Genomic DNA, 20,361 nt, shown 5'->3' on the forward strand with positions numbered 1-20,361 from the left:
AAGCTGAGATAGTCGTGGTTGCGGTAGTGGTCACTGCTGGTCACTGGTGAACCTGCAGAAGTCCCTATTCCAGTATATTACTCTACTATACATTTGACTCTATTATTTCAAAAATTCAATGTGGCTGTCAACCTGCCAGCTTTACTCGGTGGTTTTACGCGTAAACTTACAGAGTGATTACCACTATCGGCTTTTTTTATTGACTACTTTAAGTCTTTAAGTGAATTTCGACATGATTAATTAGCCTTCAACATTTCATATGCAGAGAGTATAAAAAGATGCGAATGTCAAACTACAAATTTACCTTTAACCTCAATCAGTACATGGTTAGAACCCACTTCAATGTCAGCTTCCTAAAAATTCAATATTAGGTCATAAAAGGACGTAGAACGTTTTGAAGACGATGCAAAATAATTTCAAAACAAGAGAAATGTTTATCGTAAGGGCCCTAGAAAAAATTTTAGCTGACAAGGATGTCAGACGCTCTCATCTTTCACAACTTAGAAGATCTTGTGAATCAGCACTTGGTAAGATTGGCAAAACAATTTTGTCACTTATTCTTACATATAAAAACTAATGTATCCTATTTTCATTTTACAGAGGATTTGCGCAATGAAATCAAAGAAGTCCCTGCTGCACAAGGGGAAGAAGTTACTTCTAATGCTTTACCACAGCCAAAAAATGATTCAAATGTAATAACTGCAGAAAAATATTTTTTACCTTTTGAATTGGCATGTCAAAGCAAATCACCACGTATTGTGGTTACTGCTTTGGATTGTTTACAAAAATTAATTGCATATGGCCACTTGACTGGCAATGTACCAGATTCCATAGAGCCAGATAAATTATTAATTGTTCGAATTGTTGAAACAATATGTAGTTGTTTCATGGGTCCTCAAACAGATGAAGGTGTTCAATTACAAATCATTAAAGCCCTTCTTACTGTTATGACTAGCCAGCATGTGGAAGTTCATGAAGGAACTGTGTTACTTACAATTCGTACTGTTTATAATGTATATTTAGCTTCAAGGAATTTAGTTAATCAAACAACTGCACGGGCTACTCTTACTCAAATGATTAATGTGATATTTGCTCGTATGGAAACACAAGCGGTTAGTAGTATTTTTTGCATGTATTAACTGTCCTTGGTATAAATTTGTCTAATAAAGCCATTTGAATTATAGGAGGAAGAAGCTATAAAATTAGATGTTGAACAAGACATTCCAGCTGTATCTATTGGGGAAATTGATGGCAATGAAAATGTTAATAATGTAGAAATGGTGCTAGAAAATGTAGGCGAGGCACATGTTATAGTAAAAAGTATTTTAGATGATGTTATTAATGCAGTTGTGCCAGAAGCTCCGAGTAACATTTTACCTGTAGAAGAATCAAATTTAGAAACGGCTCCTACGGAAGATAATACGGATGAGGCGGCTGCAGAAAGTGATAATATGGTTACAGCAAAATTTACCCATGTATTGCAAAAAGATGCGTTTCTCGTATTTAGAGCCCTTTGTAAGCTTTCTATGAAGCCATTGCCTGATGGGACTCCAGATCCTAAGTACGAAACTAGCAGTTTTGTGTACGATCTTATCATTTTTTAAGTTTCTGTTATATTTAATCTAACAAATATTTTCTAGATCTCATGAATTAAGGTCAAAGATACTTTCACTGCAGCTACTTTTGGGCATTTTGCAGAATGCTGGGCCTGTGCTACGCTCTAACGAAATGTTCGTTATCGCTATAAAGCAATATTTATGTGTAGCCTTATCGAAGAATGGCGTATCCTCAGTTCCTGAAGTTTTTGAATTGTCATTAGCATTATTTCTAGCATTGCTAGCTCGCTTCAAAGTGCACTTAAAGATGCAAATAGAGGTGTTCTTTAAAGAAATCTTTATGAATATACTAGAAACTTCAAGCAGTTCTTTTGAACATAAATGGATGGTAATTCACGCTTTAACACGAATTTGCGCGGATGCGCAAAGCGTGGTCGACATATACGTAAACTATGATTGTGATTTATCTGCAGCTAATTTATTTGAAAGGTTCAACATTGATTTTAAAGTTTTCATATTATGTAGTTTCTTCTATATAACAAATTGAGTAAATGATAAATATTGTTCCAGACTTGTTAACGACTTATCAAAAATTGCACAAGGTCGACAAGCTCTTGAATTGGGCGCTTCTCCCAATCAAGAGAAATCAATGCGTATACGAGGGCTTGAATGTTTAGTTTCAATATTAAAGTGTATGGTGGAATGGAGCAGGGATCTGTACGTAAATCCTAGTGTGCCAGCGGACCAACAATTAATTACCGAGCCACCGGATCCTCCTCTTGAACCACCACTTCCGCGTTATGGAAGTGCTGGGAGTTTGTCCTCAGCTAATTCTAGTCTCCTGGGAAATAAAGAAATCCCAGATTCTCCCGAACAATACGAGGTACAGAAGCAACAGAAAGAAGTATGGGAAGCTGGCATTGAAATGTAAGTCTAACATGGTGCGAAGGTAAATCAATATTTCAATATGAGTAATAATTTGATTTTCATTATCTTATGTTTTTAGGTTCAATCGTAAACCTATCAAAGGTATACAATATTTACAAGAACAATCTCTCCTAGGATCTTCACCAGAAGACATTGCTCGCTGGCTTCATATGGACGAAAGACTGGACAAAACTGCGATTGGCGATTTCCTCGGTGATAATAATCACAATCAAGTTATGTATAATTACATTGATCAAATGAATTTCGCTGATAGAGACTTAGTTACGGCGCTTCGGCATTTCCTCGAAGGGTTTAGATTGCCCGGAGAAGCTCAAAAAATTGATCGGTTAATGGAAAAATTTGCTAGCCGATATTGCGAGTGTAATCCAAAGTAAGTTGAACTAGCGTTATTTATCCTCAAAGTTTCTGTGAAAAGTTTACCAATGCTTTATGATCGGTTTTAGTAATGGTCTATTTACAAGTGCGGATACAGCTTATGTGTTAGGATTTTCAATTATAATGTTAACTACGGATCTTCATTCTCCACAAGTTAAAAGCAAAATGACGAAGGAGCAGTATATCAAATTAAATCGACGTATAAGCGATAACGAAGACTTACCTGAAGAATATCTATCGAAAATATACGACGAAATAGCTGGTAACGAAATCAAAATGAAATCAAATACAAACCGACCTGGAAAACAAGGTTTATAATCATTTGTTTCGTAGTGAATAAGCCGATAGTATTAATTATTTTAGCAAAGAATAGTCTTCTAATTAGTTATAACCTATTATGTAGTCATATCTAGTGAAAAGAAACGAAGGCTTCTTTGGAATATGGAGATGGAAGTAATTTCAACTGCAGCGAAAAATTTAATGGAGTCAGTGAGCCACGTACAAGCACCGTTCACAACAGCTAAGCATTTGGAGCATGTTCGACCGATGTTTAAGATTGCTTGGACACCTTTCCTTGCAGCATTCAGCGTAGGTTTGCAAGATTGCGATGATCCTGAGATAGCCTCTCTATGCTTAGATGGCATTAGATGTGCGATCAGAATCGCCTGTATCTTTCATATGACTGTAAGTAAGCAATACAAAGAGTGACATTTCGAAACTCGATCTTTTATTAACTTCATCTCAGAACTGGTTTTCTAACTGTTTAATATAGATTTTAGTATATATATATAAACTAAAATAAAATATTGTAAATATAAAAAGATTTAATCATTTTTTAAGAGCTCTATGTAAAATTGTGTTTTAAAATTTCACTCTTCATATCTTTTTATAATTTTGGGAAAAAAGAGCAAAGGGACTATACCAGATACTTTGTTCAATGAATGTAGTTGGAACGAGATGCATACGTCCAAGCTTTGGCAAGGTTCACACTTTTAACAGCGAATTCTCCAATAACGGAAATGAAAGCAAAAAATATTGATACGATAAAAACATTAATTACTGTGGCCCACACTGATGGTAATTATCTCGGAAGCTCATGGCTGGATGTAGTGAAATGCATATCACAACTGGAACTTGCTCAGCTAATAGGAACCGGCGTAAGGCCTCAGCTGTTGAGTCCTCCATCAAAATCTCATTTTTCTTCTCCTCTGTCCTCCTTTAATAATTTAGCGTACAGCACTTCTCATCAAAATAATGGACTTAATCTTAGTTCCTTAGATCGTAAGTAAAACTAGATTAAATGAATATAAACAATAAGGTATAGTGCGCAATTAAAATTAATACAATTTACAGCTAGCGTCAAAGAATCTATAGGAGAAACAAGCTCCCAAAGCGTAGTTGTAGCTGTTGATAGAATTTTTACTGGTTCGACGAGACTTGACGGAGATGCCATAGTAGAATTCGTAAAAGCGCTATGCCAAGTTTCTTTAGAAGAATTGGCGCACCCTACTCAACCGCGTATGTTCTCGCTAACAAAAATCGTAGAAATATCTTATTATAACATGGGACGTATAAGATTACAATGGTCGAGAATATGGCAAGTTCTTGGGGACCATTTCGATAGAGTTGGTTGTAGCCCTCGGCAAGATATCTCTTTTTTTGCCGTGGATTCTCTCCGACAATTGGCGACCAAGTTCATTGAAAAGGGAGAATTTGCCAATTTTAGATTTCAAAAAGATTTTCTGAGGCCATTCGAGCATATTATGAAGAAGAATAGATCTCCTGTTATTAGGGACATGGTAGTGAGATGCGTAGCCCAAATTGTACATTCTCAAGCTCCAAATATTCGGTCTGGTTGGAAGAATATTTTCAGCGTCTTTCATCATGCAGCCAGTGATCGTGATGAATCCGTAGTTGATTTGGCATTCTCGATGACAGGAAAGATTATAAGTAAGCAGCTATCGGTTATAGTTTTCTTTCAATATTTATTTTAAGTGTTTTAATATTTGGGAATGTTGTGACGGTGTTGCGATTCTTCTTAGATGAACTATATGCACAAGACTTCAGTATTATGGTGGACTCTTTTCAAGACGCCGTCAAGTGCCTCAGCGAATTTGCTTGTAATGCTTCCTTTCCCGATACCAGCATGGAAGCAATACGGCTTATACGTTCTTGTGCCTCGTATATCGATGCAAATCCTCATTTGTTCGCCGAAGGTATGATGGATGACAGTGGGATGGTATCGGAAGAAGATAGATCTTGGGTAAGAAAGAAATTAAATTTAAGTGTTTCTTATTAAAAATCTTAAAATTAAAATTTGTTTGCAGGTCAGAGGCTGGTTTCCGTTATTGTTCGAACTATCCTGCGTTGTAAGCAGATGTAAATTGGACGTTCGAACACGTGCTTTGACCGTCTTATTCGATGTTGTGAAAACACATGGAGCGTCGTTTAAACCACATTGGTGGAAAGATCTGTTTCAAGTACTATTTCGTATTTTTGACAATATGAAGTTACCTGAGCAACATACAGAGGTTTGTACTACGGTATTATTGATAACACGTACTTGAAAGGATGAGTCTAAATTTTTATTTTATATCGTAGAAGGCTGAATGGATGACAACTACGTGCAATCACGCTCTTTATGCCATTGTTGATGTATTTTCTCAATTTTATGATATATTGGGACCTCTTCTCTTAGGTCAACTGTACTCGCAACTTTTATGGTGCGTACAGCAGGATAATGAGCAGCTTGCCAGATCAGGAACAAATTGCTTGGAGAATCTCGTAATTAGTAATGGAATTAAATTCGATGAGGAAACCTGGGAAAAGACGTGTTCCTGTATTCTGGATATCTTTAAGAGTACATTACCATCTTCCCTGCTCACGTGGAAACCACAATGTTCAAACAAAGAATCCGATTTAGATGTTATTACTGGTGAAGCAGACGGGCATATAGGAATTTTAAAACGAAGCAATAGTGCGCAAAGTTTATCTAACGGGGAGAGCGCGAAGACGAAAGTCTTCTCTGCATTGCTTATTAAATGTGTAGTGCAATTGGAATTGATTCAGACAATAGACAACGTCGTATTTTATCCTGCGACGTCTCGCAAGGAGGATCAGGAAAATCTCGCACTGGCCCAAGCTGACATGCAAAACGGAAAAATATCCGAATTGGGATCCAGAGGTGGCGGGGATCAACAAAAGGAAGAACAGGGAATGTATTGTGCATTAGCTACAGTTCATTTATTAAAATTAGTTGATTGTCTTTTAGATTCTCATCGATTTGCAAAGACTTTCAATTCGAATAACGAACAACGCAACGTCTTATGGAAAGCTGGATTTCGTGGAAATGTTAAGCCTAATCTATTGAAACAAGAATCACAGTCATTGGCATGTGCCCTTCGCATTTTGTTTAAAATGTATAGCGATGACGCTCATAGAAATGACTGGCCTAAAGTAGAGGCCAGACTTACCGAAGTTGCAGCGGAGGCTCTCGAATATTTTCTTGGTTTACCTAGTGAGGCACATAGGGATGCTTGGACTCCAATTTTATTATTACTTTTAACCAGGATTCTTAAAATGAGCGATAACCGATTCGCAGTTCACGCATCTAATTGCTATCCTTATCTTTGTGAGATAATGTGCTTCGATTTGAAGCCAGAACCACGATCCGTCTTACGAAGATTTTTCTTGAGGATAGGACCAGTGTTTAGAATCACTCAGCAATAGATTTGTAATTATAATGACTGTAAATGATATTTATAACGTAATTTTTAACTTGTATTATTATTATATGTATAGTCACTGTTTAGAGCCATATAAATACTTGAAATAGGTAATTATGTAGACGACATGAGAAATTTTCTTTATAAATAGGTAATAGAGTGGTTGTTATAAATAGCGGTGTATTGTAAAGGAAAAACGCGAAATCACAGAATCCCATGTGTGTATATTCATGACAGACGATAGGATCTATTATTTTTAGCTAATTTATTTCAGTATATTTGGTTGGTTCGATTGTATCTAAATAAATTCCATATAAATTAACATGGTTTTATTTACACGAAAATATAATTTCAATTGATTTAAAGCTTGTAGCTCGGTGCGTTACCACACCATTCCTGAATAAAAACTAAGATATCGTTTAACGCAGAATCCGGCGGAGCTTGCCTTGCAGTATTAATTAATTTATTCCAACTATCTCGATCCGCCACGCGTTTATTCTCTTCGAAAGTAATAGTTGGACCTCGAATGGGATAACCGGTTAGTACACATGCTTGCAGAGTGCCCGCAGAATTTGCAGGGCAAGTCAACGATCCTTGATAAACCCCACGCTGGTCGATGGGTAATCCTTGCTCCACACGCTGATCCATTGAAATTGCTAGGATCCATTCCCTGGCTTCTTCCCGTTGCTCTTTCGTCATACTTAAGGCAGGAGGCAGAGGAACTTCGAGGGGAAAATCTGTAACCCTGATATCGTCAACATCGAGGATATTACTGTCACCTTCTTCGATACACTCTTCAAGGTCTAAGAAATGGTTTAGAAAAACGAATGCTTCGCTACGCCGTCCAGCAGCCTTGCAATGAATTCCTGCTTCGTAATAACAACGATCAACAACTAAAATATCCGAATATCGTAGAAGAGTGATTGATAATTTGACAATAAGATCTGAGAGAGGAGGAAAAGGCTGACAGGCAGATTTGGTTGCAGAATAATGTGCCACTTCCAGTAATTTAGCGACTCTGTCCTTGTTACTCGAAGGCTTCATGTCTTTCCAGAGTTGATGTAAAACAGTTCTCAATTGAGAAAGATATCTATAATCGTTGTAACATTCTTCCGAATTGAGTATGGTCTCTGATAATTGCAAATAAAGATTGTAGTATTGGGGAATTGGCGGTGCACCATATTGCACGTAAAGCTGCAAAGCTTGTATTTCTGATCCTGATTTCAAAAGTTGTGCCGCCCGCTGAGTTAAATATTTTTCCAGGACATCGGCTCCTTGCACGCTGGCAGCTTCGAATAATTGATTCCACTGGCCTTTTCGAGCTAGAAGTTCCAATGCTGCGCTAACATCTACCTCCACCAATCTGTCCATTTGACCATCTCGAATTATTGCTTCTTTGTACTTCTCATCTAAATACATTTCCAAGTCCGGCGCCAGTTCTTGAACAATGCGCTTAGCCCTGTCCCATTCACCTACTGCTGCTAATGCATTTATAGCGTCTTTCAATCTATCTGCTTGCAAAAATACCTGCGAACAATGCAAACAATGAATTACTCGGTAGGAGAAAGGACAATAAGATAAAAATGTTAATTAGTGTTATTGCTTAAAATTCATTTGACGCTTTGGTCAACAAACTTGGCGTATCATAAGAAAATGATGTTTGGACTGTTTTTCTTCCCTCTTCATTACTATTTTTTTTTGTGTATTTGCCATCGCGAGAGACTAAAGCCTCTTTTGGCTGTTAATTAAGAAGATAAAATGACCTGTGCTGCTAAAGCATGTTCATCAATGGCGAAAAGTCGAGCTCCTAGTTGACCACCTATTTCCGTAGCAGTTTCTGGTTCAGCATGATGAAGAAGAATATCGGCAGCACGAATAAGATTGGCTCGAGGTGCTTGAGGATCTGTAATTAGAATATCCAATGCTGTGCGAACTTCCCTAACTTCCAGCCATTTTCGTGCTTCTTCTAGAGCATTAACACCGTCGATTCCACTTCGTTGACCCAATTCTCGTCGAAGAGATGCTTCTTGGCTTGGCAAATATTCTCGGCAAACGCGTAATGCCTCAGACCACATACCAGCTTTCTGTAATAAAAATATTAGAATCAATGGTATAATCGTAATAAAGAGAACTTTTCAACGATCTAATAGCGAGCGAGGCGAGTTTAAAGAGAGGAATCGCACGCCTTGACATGTAAAACTCCCAAGGATAAAACTCTGCTCTATTTCTCTAATTACCCCTTCTCCTATCTGCTTTACTCATCTTATTCTCCTTATCAGACTCTAAGACAGAAATTACAATTGCTGTCGCTACAAGGTCGACGTTGGTCAAGTCGATAAGTTGCAGCAATTTTAAAATGATAAGGTTTTTTGCGATAGCTATTTATATTCTTGACAAGAATAAGGGGACAAGGATACTCGCTTGCACGAAAATATAATTAACAGTTTTACAAGCTCCTTTTATGAACTCACTTTGTAGTGGTCTATTATAACTTGTGGTTTATGCGCCCTTAGTAAAAGTGACTCTGCGAGGGCATAGTCCTGCACTTGTGCTGCTTCAGCTGCTCTGGCGACAAGGACGAGCGACAGAGCCTCCTGACCGTGAGTTTGAGCAACGTCTTCGGCAGCTTCCCAGTCTCTTTTGTGAATATACATTTGAACAGCCTCCACTGCCTTGTCCGCTCGTATAAATTCTTTCTCAGCTTCGGCATAACGTCCCTCATCTTCCAACGCCATAGCGTGCTTATAGTGAATCTCCTTCTTTTGATCGGCAGTACCGTATTTGGCAATTTCCAATGCCCACTCGAAGAGACTAGCCTCGCACGCTAATTGAAGGCACGGATCGAGGTATCCCAGTCTCATGAGGAGCCTGGCTCCCAATTCGGGAGCTAAACTTCTGGCCCATAAGAGTGCAACCTGTGAAATTAATAGGTGGGAAAAAAGAAAATAGAAACAATTAATATTTTTATGGAGAAATATTCCTTAACACAAGGTACTTTACTGTTAAATTTGTACCTGTTGCGCAGCTCTTTCTCCGGAGGCCTGTTTTGCCACTCTAAGAGCATCTTCCCACATATTGGACGATCTGTAGGTGGCTACCGCACCTCGCCAATCACCGGCTCCTAAGAAGTGTTCCTCAGCTTCTCTTGGCTTGCCAGCAGCATCCAATTCTCTTGCCAAATGCGCGTGTGTGGTTTGCAACAAGTCTGGTCTATGTTTCGCCACTAATCTGATCATATCGCCACGTTGTCCAGCTTTTCTGTACATGGCTATCGCAGCATCAAATTCACCAGTTGCAACGAGCAATGCTTCCGCGTGGCGCAAATCTCCAGCTTCTTGCAAGGTCGCGGCGTGCCTGGTCAGAACTTGGTTTGCCTCTTCGGTGCTCATGTATTCCAAGGCCACCTCGTGGGCTCGACTCCAATCTCCAGCTTGGACGTGAGTCTGCACGGCCATTTGAGCATCCCCCGCCCTCAAGAATAAATTCTCTGCTAACTTTCGATCTCCTATCGAAGCACAGTACTCGCCAAGCTTTATACACTGCTTCCGAACCTCGGGGTCGTCGTCTTCGATCACCTGTAAACAAATTCATTAATCCGACGCATTCTTCAAGCTTTACATTTGATCATTGTTACCGCTGACGTCATTTAGTCTTACCCGAATTATTTGCAAAGCTTTTCTCCATTGCTTGGCATTAATCGCAGCGTTTAAAGCTGAAACAGTTTCTCCAGCTTCGATGAAATGATTAATTGCAGCGTCAAAGTGCCCAACCGATGCCAGATGTGCACCCCATTCCTTTTCTAGACCAACGACGGACGTTGGATCTACTTCCCTCGCTAAATCAAGCGCCCTTGCAAACACATTGGCTTGGGCATAACACTTTATAGCATCGATGGAGTTTTTAGTCTTTTCTAAAATCTCCCCAGCGAGCTCCATTAAATCAGCAGCTTTTAATGCTCTTATGACGTCAGAAACTATTTTACTGTCATTTAACATCTCGCCATCCGATAAAATTAATCGAGCAGCTCGGCCAGGTCTACGAGCCTCGAGATAGAGTTTGACTGCTTTTTCAGGACTCTCGTTCTCAATTATAGCAGCTGCTCTGGCCGCTTGACCACTGTCCAGCAACCAAGCGAGGTGCTTATCCCTCAGATCCAACAAACCTTCCCAATTTCGATTCTCCGCTAAATCCAAAGCCTCTTCCCAATGCCAGTACTTCTGATACATCTCCAAAGCCTTCTCCAGTTCATTTTGCTCCAAATAAACGGCCTCGGCTGTTTTCAAGTCGCCATTCAGGATCGACAACTTTGCCCAGACATCCGGACTGGAGATTGGATCATTTCCAGTCTCCTGGGAAAACTTTTTGCCAATCTCAACGATCTCCTTTAAAAATGTTGAGCAAGCAACGTCGCCAAGTGCCGCGTAGCATCTCGCAGCAATTGTCAGTCGTTTGGCAGCCATTGCATTCCTTGCAACGTTGTCCCACATGGCCTCTGTTTGGGTTCTCTCGCCAATTTCCTCGAGAAATATGACAACTTTGCTAAAATCATTGTCGTGCAATGCTGTACCAAATTCAATGAGACCTTCGTCAAGGAAATACGAGACCTTCCCTGTTAATTCATCGACTATCACCGACGTCTGCCCCTCTTCTCTCAGAATGTCAACGGCGTCACCTCGAATGGGAATAAGAGTTGACGCCTCCGGCGCATCCACGTTGTACCAGACTGCCAGGGTTTGGCCTGTTTGTGCAACTGCTACATCACTGTTTGGTACCCAGGATGCGAAGCTAACACCGGTCAGTAGCAAAACTCTCCCACCCTGCTCGTCACTCAGCCAAAGCCTCGCTTTCTTATCTCGAAAAAGGAGCCTGTGTCCTGTTTCGCTCAATTCCAACCAATCGACCCTTATGTCGTGAGTGACGAAACTAATCGTCTCACCGGTTATAAAGTCAATTATGCGGATAGTGCGAGGATCCAACAAGTAGGCCAAACGTTTGTTTTCCGGCATTCCTTCGATTTGTCTCTCGTTTATTCTCACACTGACCACGTGTGGATTTACTGCTTCGGTTCTCACAGAACCAAGGATCTCGTTCTTTCCGTACTCGACGATTGCGAGCTCACCCGAAGAAAATATCAGGCAAACTCCTGGATACTCAAAGAAGAACTTTTCATTGCCGCTTTGATTTTCCCAGGGTATTTCGCTTATCAAATTCAGCTCGATATCGCTAACGAGGAGAGTGTGGCTAGTTCGCGCTATGATGTTGTTGTCTCTTCGTCCAAGGACCCTGACATCCTCGATTTCACCTCCCGTTTGAGATCTGACGATAACGGGTCGACTGCCGTTGCTTAAAGGACGTACGACTACTTGACTTGGTCCTACGTAAGCCACCTCGTGACTTCCTCTTACAACACTTCGCTTTAGAATTGTTTCGAAATGTTCAGCAGCCCCTGTTAACCCTCCAATTACTAATTTAGAGCCATCCTTTCGCCAGGACATGGCGGTAACGGTATAAAAGTTTGGTAAAGATCTTATGTTAGCTTCTTCCCAGACTCCTCGTCGAGGTGTCCAGTCAAGAATTCGAATTTTGTTCCAAGATCCAATGGCTATACTCTGGCCACTAGGGCTGCAACATGCTACCGTCATTTCCTTCTCATCAGTGTCCTTGCTATAATCAAAGCATTTAGTTACTCTTCCATTGGAATCATAAAATGTTATTTTTTTATCACAGCCAGCTGCCAAAATCTGAGATTGCGGCCAAGCTAAGGCATACGCCGGTACACTGTGCGTGCAAATACGTCCCGACGTCTCCATGCTTCCATCATCCACAACATAATATCTTATAATACTTCCATCAGCATGACTTGATAAAAAGCCAGTGCCTCTAATGCTAAAAACAAAAACAAAATTAACATTTATTTCAATTAAATAAAGAATTAAATAATATTGTACAATCTATCAGACTTACTTGCTTGCTAAAGCAATTGTCATAGCATCAGCTGCATACAATGTGTGTGCTTTGTGAGATTTTATTAAAGCAGCTCTAACTTTTCCATCTGCCAAACCCACAATTATAGGTCCTTCCAAAGGCCAAATTAAACAAGTAACTGGTGAACCTTGACGAAACTTATTACAAATAACTTTCTTATCTCCCCTGTAAAGTTGTTGCTTTTATCAATTAATAGTTCATTTTAGAATTAACAATATCTTCATGTTTTATACCATTCTTCTCCAATTTTATATACATAGACCATACAGTCTGTTTGCCCTACAGCAATCTTAGTTGAATCATGGGAGAAAGCAATATCTTGAATCATATAGCTTTTTTTTCCAAACTGTAATTATACAAAATTCTAAGCATTCAATAAGAATATATTCTCTGACTCATACTTACTTTGGGCTCAACAGGTTTCGTTGAGAATCTATCTCTCTTAATCCCATTTTCATCAAATAGATATACCGATCTGTCAGATAAGGCTACAGCTAATTTTAAATTATTTGGAGACCATGCTATTCCAATAACTCTACATTCGCTCTCCTATTAAATCCAGATTAATCATATTAAAAGAGTTATTTATATAAAATGAAATAAATTTACATGTGTACAGGGTTTTACTTGTGATGGCATTAAAGATCCTAAATATTTTAAATGCATTCTTTATTTTTCTTGCTCTTGTTATTGAAGGAGTATAAAGTTGGCTAATTATTATATATTTATTTAGCACAGGTACTGATGTAAAATGCTTCAATTAATGTAAATATTTATTACGTCAAATTATCACATAAAACGTACTGCTGTTATAAGTGATACAATAGTAGTAATATTTTGACATTTTATTATGATTGTTGTCGTTTAGTACAGTGGTTGGTCACCTAGCAACTAGCAACGCAACCATCATAACAATTTGCTCAATGTGCATTACGTGCATTGTGCTATCACTGTTAGCCAGCGATATACTGACTCGCCGCTCAATCAAAGGCCAATGCAGGCCAATGCCTTACTACCCTCAATCCGCTCAATTTCTCCCTCACCTCATTCCTTATTTAACAATCATCAACATCAGCCGCATTAGCGTGCTTATGTGTTCATATTTTATATATTTCTAGGTTAGGAAATTCGGCTGCTACCTACTACAGTGCCTTATCGTGTTTGTGCTTTTTCGCGAATTAGGATACTTGCACTAGAGTGCACACTGCACCGTGCACTGAGATATCTTTATCCTTTGCTTTCACATTAATAATAAAAAGATAGAGATACATTCAGTGCGCACCGGTGTAGGTGATGCAAAATCCTAAATTCACGATGTGTTTTTTACCCCTTTTCCTTTGAATTCAGTTAGGCAGATTGAGTCAGAGTGCATGTGTAGGAGAGCTCAGTGCAGGTGCAACTGGTGCAAACTGCAAGTGCAGGCATTGCAGACATTTGTCTGGCAGGTCTGGCTGGATGTTTCGAATGATCGTTTTGTCGGAGATGAAAAGTCGTGAATTAATTTAATTGTCATTAGATAATATCATTTTCCAACAGCTCTAATGCATACATTAATGCGAATTATCTTCAAAAAGTAAGTTTCATTCTTTGTTGCTATTTATAATTTATTTGGATAAAAATAATAGTTATTTATTAACCTACAAGATAGTTGTAAGATATAGTATTTAAAACTAAATTATGAGTTAAAACATATTTTTAGTAATTTTAGTATACAAATTTTTATTTGTTTGATTTTTTTAAAGTAAATATACCAAATATATTAATAAATGGAAAAGGTTATTATAAGTTTTTGATATGTCCTCTAAAGATTTTTAAATGTTTACATTTGTAATATTAGCATTTTTATTTTATAGATTACCTGCCTCGTTATCTACTGCAATTAAAGAGAAAATTAATTTACATCCAAACTTAGTACCTTTGACTTCCTCTAAGTATAAGACTGATATGGGAGTAGTAGAAGAGGATAGATTATTAGAATCTGAAATATTTAATGTTCAAACAAATGATTTTTCTTGGTTAAAAAGTGCTGCACCAACATTTTCAGTTAATGGTGCAAATGTAAGTAAGTTTGAAATTATTTTAGGTTGTTTAAAAAATTTATATGATATTTATTCACAGATTAGAATAATTCATGAGCCATCAGAGTTTTATAACATCCTCATTGAAAAATGTAAGTTTGCGAAGGAAAGAATAACTTTTGCATCCTTATATTTAGGTACTGGAAAATTAGAATCTGAATTGGTAAGTATTCTGTTTCTGAAGATATATTTAAGCTTCAGTAATATCTTAAATCATTAAAATATAGAACATTCTTTTTTTTTTATAACAGGTAAAAGTCATAGGAGAAAGTATAGCAAATAGTAACAAAAATCTTAAAGTAACAATCTTATTAGACTATATAAGAGGCTCTAGAGGATCTCCAAATTCTCGTGATATGCTGCAATCATTAACGAAGGGAGAATTAGCAAATAACTGTCAAATCTTATTATATCATACTCCTAGGCTATATGAAATTTTTAAGAAATTTATACCTGGACGCTGTAATGAATTAATAGGTTTGCAACACATGAAAGTCTACCTAATAGACAATTGTCTCATAATTAGTGGGTATGTCAATAGAAATGCTAGTAGAAAATTTGAGGGCTTAAGAGATCTTATTTGTAATAATTCTCTGTTTTAGAGCTAATTTAAGTGATGATTATTTTGTCAATAGACAAGACAGATACTATATTATCGAAGACTGTAAAGAGCTTTGTAATTTTTATGACCAATTAATTCAAAAGGTTGGAGAATTTAGTTTCTTACTTCAAGCTGATGGTAGTACTAAATTAAATCCTTCAATGGATTTTTCTTGGCCTAGGAAAAAATTTATTAAAGATGCTTCCCAAAAAATAAAAACTCTTTTTCAAAATGAAATGATGAGACAAATAGAACCAGGTATAATATATCCAAAAGATTATACAAAATTGATTTTCAATTTATATGGGGTCATTGCTATATGACATCCAAAAAAATGAGCTAATCGTTATTTTTTTTTTTTACATATAAAGCATACCATGAAGTGGTACAATTACTTATTTTTTTATGAAAGCAACAGTTATAAAAAATACTATTCTTAAACAACAAAAAATTTATTTCTCGTTTTTACGAGTGTATTTTTCATAGAAAAAAGAAGCAATTGTACATATACATGCAACATCTTTTACATAAAAGAAAAAAAATAATAAATGATTATAATTAGTTTATTTTTCGGGTATGACACTGAATGATAGAATCCAGGACAGGCGCAGACACACTAGTTTTTCCAATTGTTCAAATGGGTCAGTTGAGTATTTTTCATGAAAATGAAATTATACTGAAGCTCTTGAGGTCTGCACCTGCAGGTGGAGAATTAAGAATCGGTACAGGGTACTTCAATCTGACTTCCGAATATTGCAATGCTTTACTTCAAGACTGCCAAGCAGACTGTCATCTTTTAACTGCTCACCCAACAGCCAATGGCTTTTTCAGTAAGTAAAGTATTAAGTAAATTATAGATTGCCTAAACATATTTTATAAAGTTATATTTTACATGAAGAGTCTAAAGGAATTGCCGGGGGTATTCCTGCAGCATATACTAAAATAGAAGAAGGATTTTACAAGATGTGTGAAAACAAAAAGCAGGGCGATAGAATAACGTTATGGGAATATGCTAAGGCTGGATGGACATATCACGCTAAAGGCATTTGGTACAAAATGCCAAACCAGATGAAGCCCTCACTTACTGTAATTGGCTCATCAAATTTCGGTAAAATATTTCTATTAAAAATTTAATATTAATCCATAAATATCTAATTACCTGTATAGGTTACAGATCTGTCAGAAGGGATTTAGAAACTCAAATTGTTATATTAACAAAGAATAAAAAGCTGCAAGATGACATGCAAACAGAATACGACAGGCTGTTCGCAAATGCTAATTTAGTTACGAGAAAAATATTTTCTCAGAGGGATAGGCGACCTCCAATTTGGGTGTGTGCCACAGTCTTCCTCTTTCGTCATTTTTTTTAGAAACTATAACTTTATACACTAATTTGGATCTACTTATAAAAACAACAATTAAAATGTTTTTTATAATAATATAACTGCAGTTTGATATTGTTCTGGTAAAAATAAAAATAAACTAATCATAAAACAAATACAGTTAAGGATAAAAGAAAGCAATTAAGTCAGTTATTTCTTTTTTTCTAAAAGTATTATTTGTTTTATATGTATACGGGTCAGAAGGAGGCTATGATTATGGTGATGATTATAATCAAAGATTGATAGTTTTATTTTAATACGGGTTAAATAAATAAAAATAATATTTAAGATCAAGTTGATCGGATAATTATTTTTGTTTTCATGAATTATTCTATAGGGTATGTGATAAAATTTAACAGTACTACGATTACGCCGTTTCATGCGAAACGTCGGAGCTATGAGGGAAATCCAAATGACACTGTACGAATATAATAAAAATTGTCCATAACCATTTAAAACAGTCATCTTTCACTGTTTCCAGAACCGCAAAAGGGCTCCAAGACTTAATTATTCTGGCGCCACACAGTGATAGAAGCTAACCGATTTCACACTAGAGATTTCCAAGATCGGCAAGCAAAGTTATATTTTTCTTTTGGAGAAATTATTTATCATCTAGTACAAAAGTTTCCTCTTTGACGAAAAATTCTACAACTTCTTCTTCAACATTTTTCGAGTCAGAGTCTAGTTCGTCGGTATCAATATCTGCAAATGAAATTAACTTCCTGTAGAATCATTTTTCACTATAATTGAAAAATAATCATTAGTACTGAATAACTTACTGCAACGTAATTCCAAGCGTCGTTTCTTCTGAGTATTCCATTCTTCAATACGCTTAGAACGATATTCTTCGAATGATTTCATTAAAGTACAACGCTTCTCTATTAACTCCTTCGATGCACGCGTCAATCGCATACGATCCTTGCTTTCAAATTGTGCGGAATACTTCTTTAAATTCTTTTTAATCTCCTTAATCTGCTCAGCAGTAAGGAGTGTTGGTGGCCTCGGTCGCCACAATAACTGATTAAATGCGTTCAAATTCACTCTCTTCAATATACGGCCTTGGAAAGTCCATATCCAATAACCATTATCCACGCTAGTTTTCCAGCTAGATACGGCAGTAACCACATAACTGAAAGTAATAACGGGAGACTTGTTAAATTTTATACATAGGTATTTATTAATGGAATTTGCAAAATATTATTACCGTCCAGTAGGATCCCACTCAACATCCGATGTCTGATAATGGTCAGTAGCATTCATAATAGTAAAGTCATTAGTGTCAATAAATTCAAGTGCTCCAGCCATTGTAGTTAGTCCAGCAAGTACTATGAACTGGCCCGATGGAGACCAGAAAAGATGATTGCAAGCTTTTTTTTCCAGCTTTTCTGTAAATATATATAAACGTTAATATTTTAAATCGTTAAGTTACAACGTAGGTTTTATTACTAACGTGTAAATTTTAATACTAAAGTTACCATCAAAATATGAAACGATAATCATCTAACAGAAATTACTTACTCAAAAGAGCGGGTTGGTGTCCATAACGCACTTCGTAGAAGCTTACGTTAACACTTGGAATTTCACCATGAATGATCGCAAATTTGCTGCCTATTGGCTCCCAAGCAAACGCATGGATTGGTTCTTTTATTTCCACGCTATCTACTGGAATTTGTTTCTCACGCATATGGAATATTTCAAAATTGTATGACATTCCCTAAAGTCAAAAAATGTCTTTAATTTTATTAGGAAAAGCAATATAATGATTAAATGATACTTTTCATACCGTATATTTTTGTTCGGTTTTTTCTTTACGTTTAGCAAAACGATCAACTTTTACACAGAGATAATCTCCGGATTTCTGCCAAAAGATTTTACAATCAGCTACATTGAATAAATTCTTGTTACGCGTTTCGTTTCGGCTAAAAATTAAGAATTTTATTTAAAACATTGTACTTCATAGCATAAAATTTGAATAGAAAATATGTTTTATACTTTGGAATTTCTAGAAGGGTCACCCTTGCAGGAACATTTTTGTCTTCTGGTACCCAAAAAGCTAGAACGTTATCCGTTGGTGACCAGCTGAAATCACGAATTCCTGGAATTTTTATACTTTTCTTTTCCAGCAAACCAAAGGACTGAAAGAAATTTTATACATTTTATGATTTAAATACGATTCAGTTAAAAAATTATTCTATTTAGTTTACTTACCGGTGTTTCATAAACGCTCAAAATATCTTCGCCCATGCGAGCTAAATATTTATCGTCGTGGGACCAGCGAAAGATAGGCCAGACAGAGGAGCCATCGGGATAAAATGAGCGTTTCTCTTGACCAGTCAGTATGTCCCAGATAACAAGACGTTTCTGATCTGAGCCAAGATCAGCCCTTGGAGTATAAGTAACAAGATAACGTTCACAAGGGGAAAAGTCAATACATTCAACTCCTTTTTGACTAAATCTTGCTTGTTGAGCAAATTGTGGACCACCCCATAATGCAACACCCAATTTGTGAAATGTTGCTAGATAAGTTCCTAGCGGAGACCATTTTACATATGTTTCTGTCCAACGCTGTTGTAAAAAAATATTAAATATTATAAACTATGTAACATAATGAGTACAAGTCAATTAATCTTACCGGACGTTCTTCTAAAAGGGAGGGCTCAGGTGCAGAATTCTGCCAAATTTGTACAGACACAGCTTGTGCATTACCACAAAGTACACAAAATTGATCATAAGCATCTGGTTCAAGAAGGTAATAATGTAGATCTCCAGCAGCTTTATAGGGCTGGGGCTTAGGTGGTTCCCATTCATCTGGTATCTCTGCATATTTTTTAAAATCAGTGAAAAGATTTACTTTAAATGTATGATGCTTATCAATTTTATAGTTATTTGCAGCTTTTGCAGCAGTCATAGCAGAAAATGGGTTGCTATACTCCAAGAAGATATACCTACAAGTAATATTGCCTATGATTGATTGGATACAATATGACTTAAATATATTATATTATATATTACATAGAGCACAGCATACCCTTTAGTATATCCATTTTCATTTTTTGGGTAATACTGGTTAACAATAGTACCGTATTTGCCAAGAACCTTATTAATTACAGATTGTAGCTTCTCCAATCTTTCCGGTTCAACTTGCGGTACACCGTCGACTACAATTACAGATTCTACACCATCGGTTTCCGAGGGCTTGTTTTTCAAGATATCACCTAAGAGTTCTGTAAAGACAAATATCAGCCACTATTAAAAAATTCAAATGTTATTTTTATTGTTACAGCTTCGATAATTTTAATTGTACAACTTGAGAGGTTAGGTTCCTCGTGCCACATTTGCGGTCATACGGAGTAGCCATGCCTCTCCTCATCGTGGCAGTTGTGATTGTAACTGTCAATAAGCTTTTGTTTACCTTCATCTGTGACATCGTCAACAAATCCTTCAGGATCACTGAAATTTGGTTCTTCGTCGTCATTCGGCGCATCTTCGTTATTTTTCACATTTTCTTCGTTTTGAGGAGCTTTATCTACTAACGTTTTCTTCGCCATCTTGGAAACCTCTATTTGCAGCGTGTGCCTGCCATGTAGTCCATGTAGGTGAAAATGGCAGCGAACAAGCCCTCTGCCCTGCGAGTTGGAGCGGTTAAAGCCGCGTTTACAATTATCAAGGCGCGTAAACACATTGTAGCAAACGGAGATTGAATAAACGAAA

General features: G+C 37.1%; 4 protein-coding genes across 6 annotated transcripts; 2 read left to right on the forward strand and 2 right to left on the reverse strand.

The window, feature by feature from the left end:
- The first annotated feature begins 13 nt into the window (after positions 1-13).
- On the forward strand, positions 14-6,926 carry Sec71 (ADP ribosylation factor guanine nucleotide exchange factor Sec71). Its single transcript, XM_066732039.1, has 13 exons — positions 14-527; positions 601-1,112; positions 1,185-1,561; positions 1,641-2,045; positions 2,127-2,483; positions 2,563-2,874; positions 2,948-3,189; positions 3,283-3,563; positions 3,827-4,160; positions 4,233-4,829; positions 4,922-5,142; positions 5,207-5,410; positions 5,481-6,926. Exons 1-13 carry the CDS (start codon positions 404-406, stop codon positions 6,606-6,608), a joined length of 5,094 nt encoding a protein of 1,697 aa, XP_066588136.1. The 5' UTR covers positions 14-403; the 3' UTR covers positions 6,609-6,926.
- Positions 6,809-13,961, reverse strand: Oseg2 (intraflagellar transport protein Oseg2). 2 transcript variants are annotated; one of them, XM_066732036.1, is made up of 9 exons: positions 13,917-13,961; positions 12,995-13,138; positions 12,823-12,935; positions 12,569-12,754; positions 10,261-12,490; positions 9,619-10,179; positions 9,076-9,519; positions 8,368-8,688; positions 6,809-8,131 (listed from the first exon to the last, which is right to left on the reverse strand). In XM_066732036.1, the coding sequence occupies exons 1-9, from the start codon at positions 13,959-13,961 to the stop codon at positions 6,965-6,967; spliced, it is 5,211 nt and encodes a 1,736-aa protein (XP_066588133.1). In that variant the 3' UTR covers positions 6,809-6,964. The 2 variants fall into 2 exon arrangements, with proteins under 2 accessions (XP_066588133.1, XP_066588134.1); XM_066732037.1 differs by lacking the exon at positions 13,917-13,961 and adding an exon at positions 13,217-13,267.
- PGS1 (Phosphatidylglycerophosphate synthase 1) lies at positions 13,349-16,792 on the forward strand. Of its 2 annotated transcripts, none has more exons than XM_066732052.1 (8): positions 13,349-14,162; positions 14,443-14,647; positions 14,708-14,834; positions 14,926-15,196; positions 15,270-15,526; positions 15,862-16,098; positions 16,167-16,376; positions 16,436-16,792. In XM_066732052.1, exons 1-8 carry the CDS (start codon positions 14,131-14,133, stop codon positions 16,636-16,638), a joined length of 1,542 nt encoding a protein of 513 aa, XP_066588149.1. In that variant the 5' UTR covers positions 13,349-14,130; the 3' UTR covers positions 16,639-16,792. The 2 variants fall into 2 exon arrangements, with proteins under 2 accessions (XP_066588149.1, XP_066588148.1); XM_066732051.1 differs by having other exon boundaries at positions 13,350-14,162; positions 14,708-14,830; positions 14,919-15,196.
- Positions 16,793-16,940: 148 nt separating this feature from the next.
- eIF3b (eukaryotic translation initiation factor 3 subunit b) lies at positions 16,941-20,255 on the reverse strand. Its single transcript, XM_066732048.1, has 10 exons — positions 20,063-20,255; positions 19,679-19,874; positions 19,283-19,595; positions 18,859-19,215; positions 18,643-18,785; positions 18,434-18,569; positions 18,169-18,364; positions 17,855-18,035; positions 17,430-17,779; positions 16,941-17,352 (listed from the first exon to the last, which is right to left on the reverse strand). Exons 1-10 carry the CDS (start codon positions 20,196-20,198, stop codon positions 17,252-17,254), a joined length of 2,109 nt encoding a protein of 702 aa, XP_066588145.1. The 5' UTR covers positions 20,199-20,255; the 3' UTR covers positions 16,941-17,251.
- Positions 20,256-20,361: the final 106 nt, after the last annotated feature.

This window comes from Prorops nasuta, unplaced genomic scaffold (genome assembly GCF_024137725.1).
Source record: "Prorops nasuta isolate Cenicafe-Biocafe unplaced genomic scaffold, Cenicafe_Pnas_1.2 PNAS00009, whole genome shotgun sequence".
Classification (NCBI taxonomy): Eukaryota; Metazoa; Arthropoda; class Insecta; order Hymenoptera; family Bethylidae; genus Prorops; species Prorops nasuta.

Excerpts from the sequence above, each read along its gene's own strand:
- Sec71 (XM_066732039.1), top strand. The coding sequence starts at position 404 with ATGCAAAATAATTTCAAAACAAGAGAAATGTTTATCGTAAGGGCCCTA. Across the intron at positions 1,562-1,640 it reads GATGGGACTCCAGATCCTAA|ATCTCATGAATTAAGGTCAA; the intron begins GTACGAAACTAG and ends AATATTTTCTAG. Across the intron at positions 5,143-5,206 it reads CGGAAGAAGATAGATCTTGG|GTCAGAGGCTGGTTTCCGTT; the intron begins GTAAGAAAGAAA and ends ATTTGTTTGCAG.
- Oseg2 (XM_066732036.1), bottom strand. The coding sequence starts at position 13,961 with ATGCACTCTGACTCAATCTGCCTAACTGAATTCAAAGGAAAAGGG. Across the intron at positions 12,755-12,822 it reads TATAAAATTGGAGAAGAATG|GGGAGATAAGAAAGTTATTT; the intron begins GTATAAAACATG and ends ACAACTTTACAG. Across the intron at positions 9,520-9,618 it reads GAGAAAGAGCTGCGCAACAG|GTTGCACTCTTATGGGCCAG; the intron begins GTACAAATTTAA and ends TTAATTTCACAG.
- eIF3b (XM_066732048.1), bottom strand. The coding sequence starts at position 20,198 with ATGGCGAAGAAAACGTTAGTAGATAAAGCTCCTCAAAACGAAGAAAAT. Across the intron at positions 17,780-17,854 it reads GAGTGGGATCCTACTGGACG|TTATGTGGTTACTGCCGTAT; the intron begins GTAATAATATTT and ends TATTACTTTCAG. Across the intron at positions 17,353-17,429 it reads ACGCTTGGAATTACGTTGCA|ATATTGATACCGACGAACTA; the intron begins GTAAGTTATTCA and ends TTTCATTTGCAG.
- PGS1 (XM_066732051.1), top strand. The coding sequence starts at position 14,131 with ATGCATACATTAATGCGAATTATCTTCAAAAA. Across the intron at positions 14,163-14,442 it reads ATGCGAATTATCTTCAAAAA|ATTACCTGCCTCGTTATCTA; the intron begins GTAAGTTTCATT and ends TTTATTTTATAG. Across the intron at positions 15,197-15,269 it reads AATTGTCTCATAATTAGTGG|AGCTAATTTAAGTGATGATT; the intron begins GTATGTCAATAG and ends TCTCTGTTTTAG.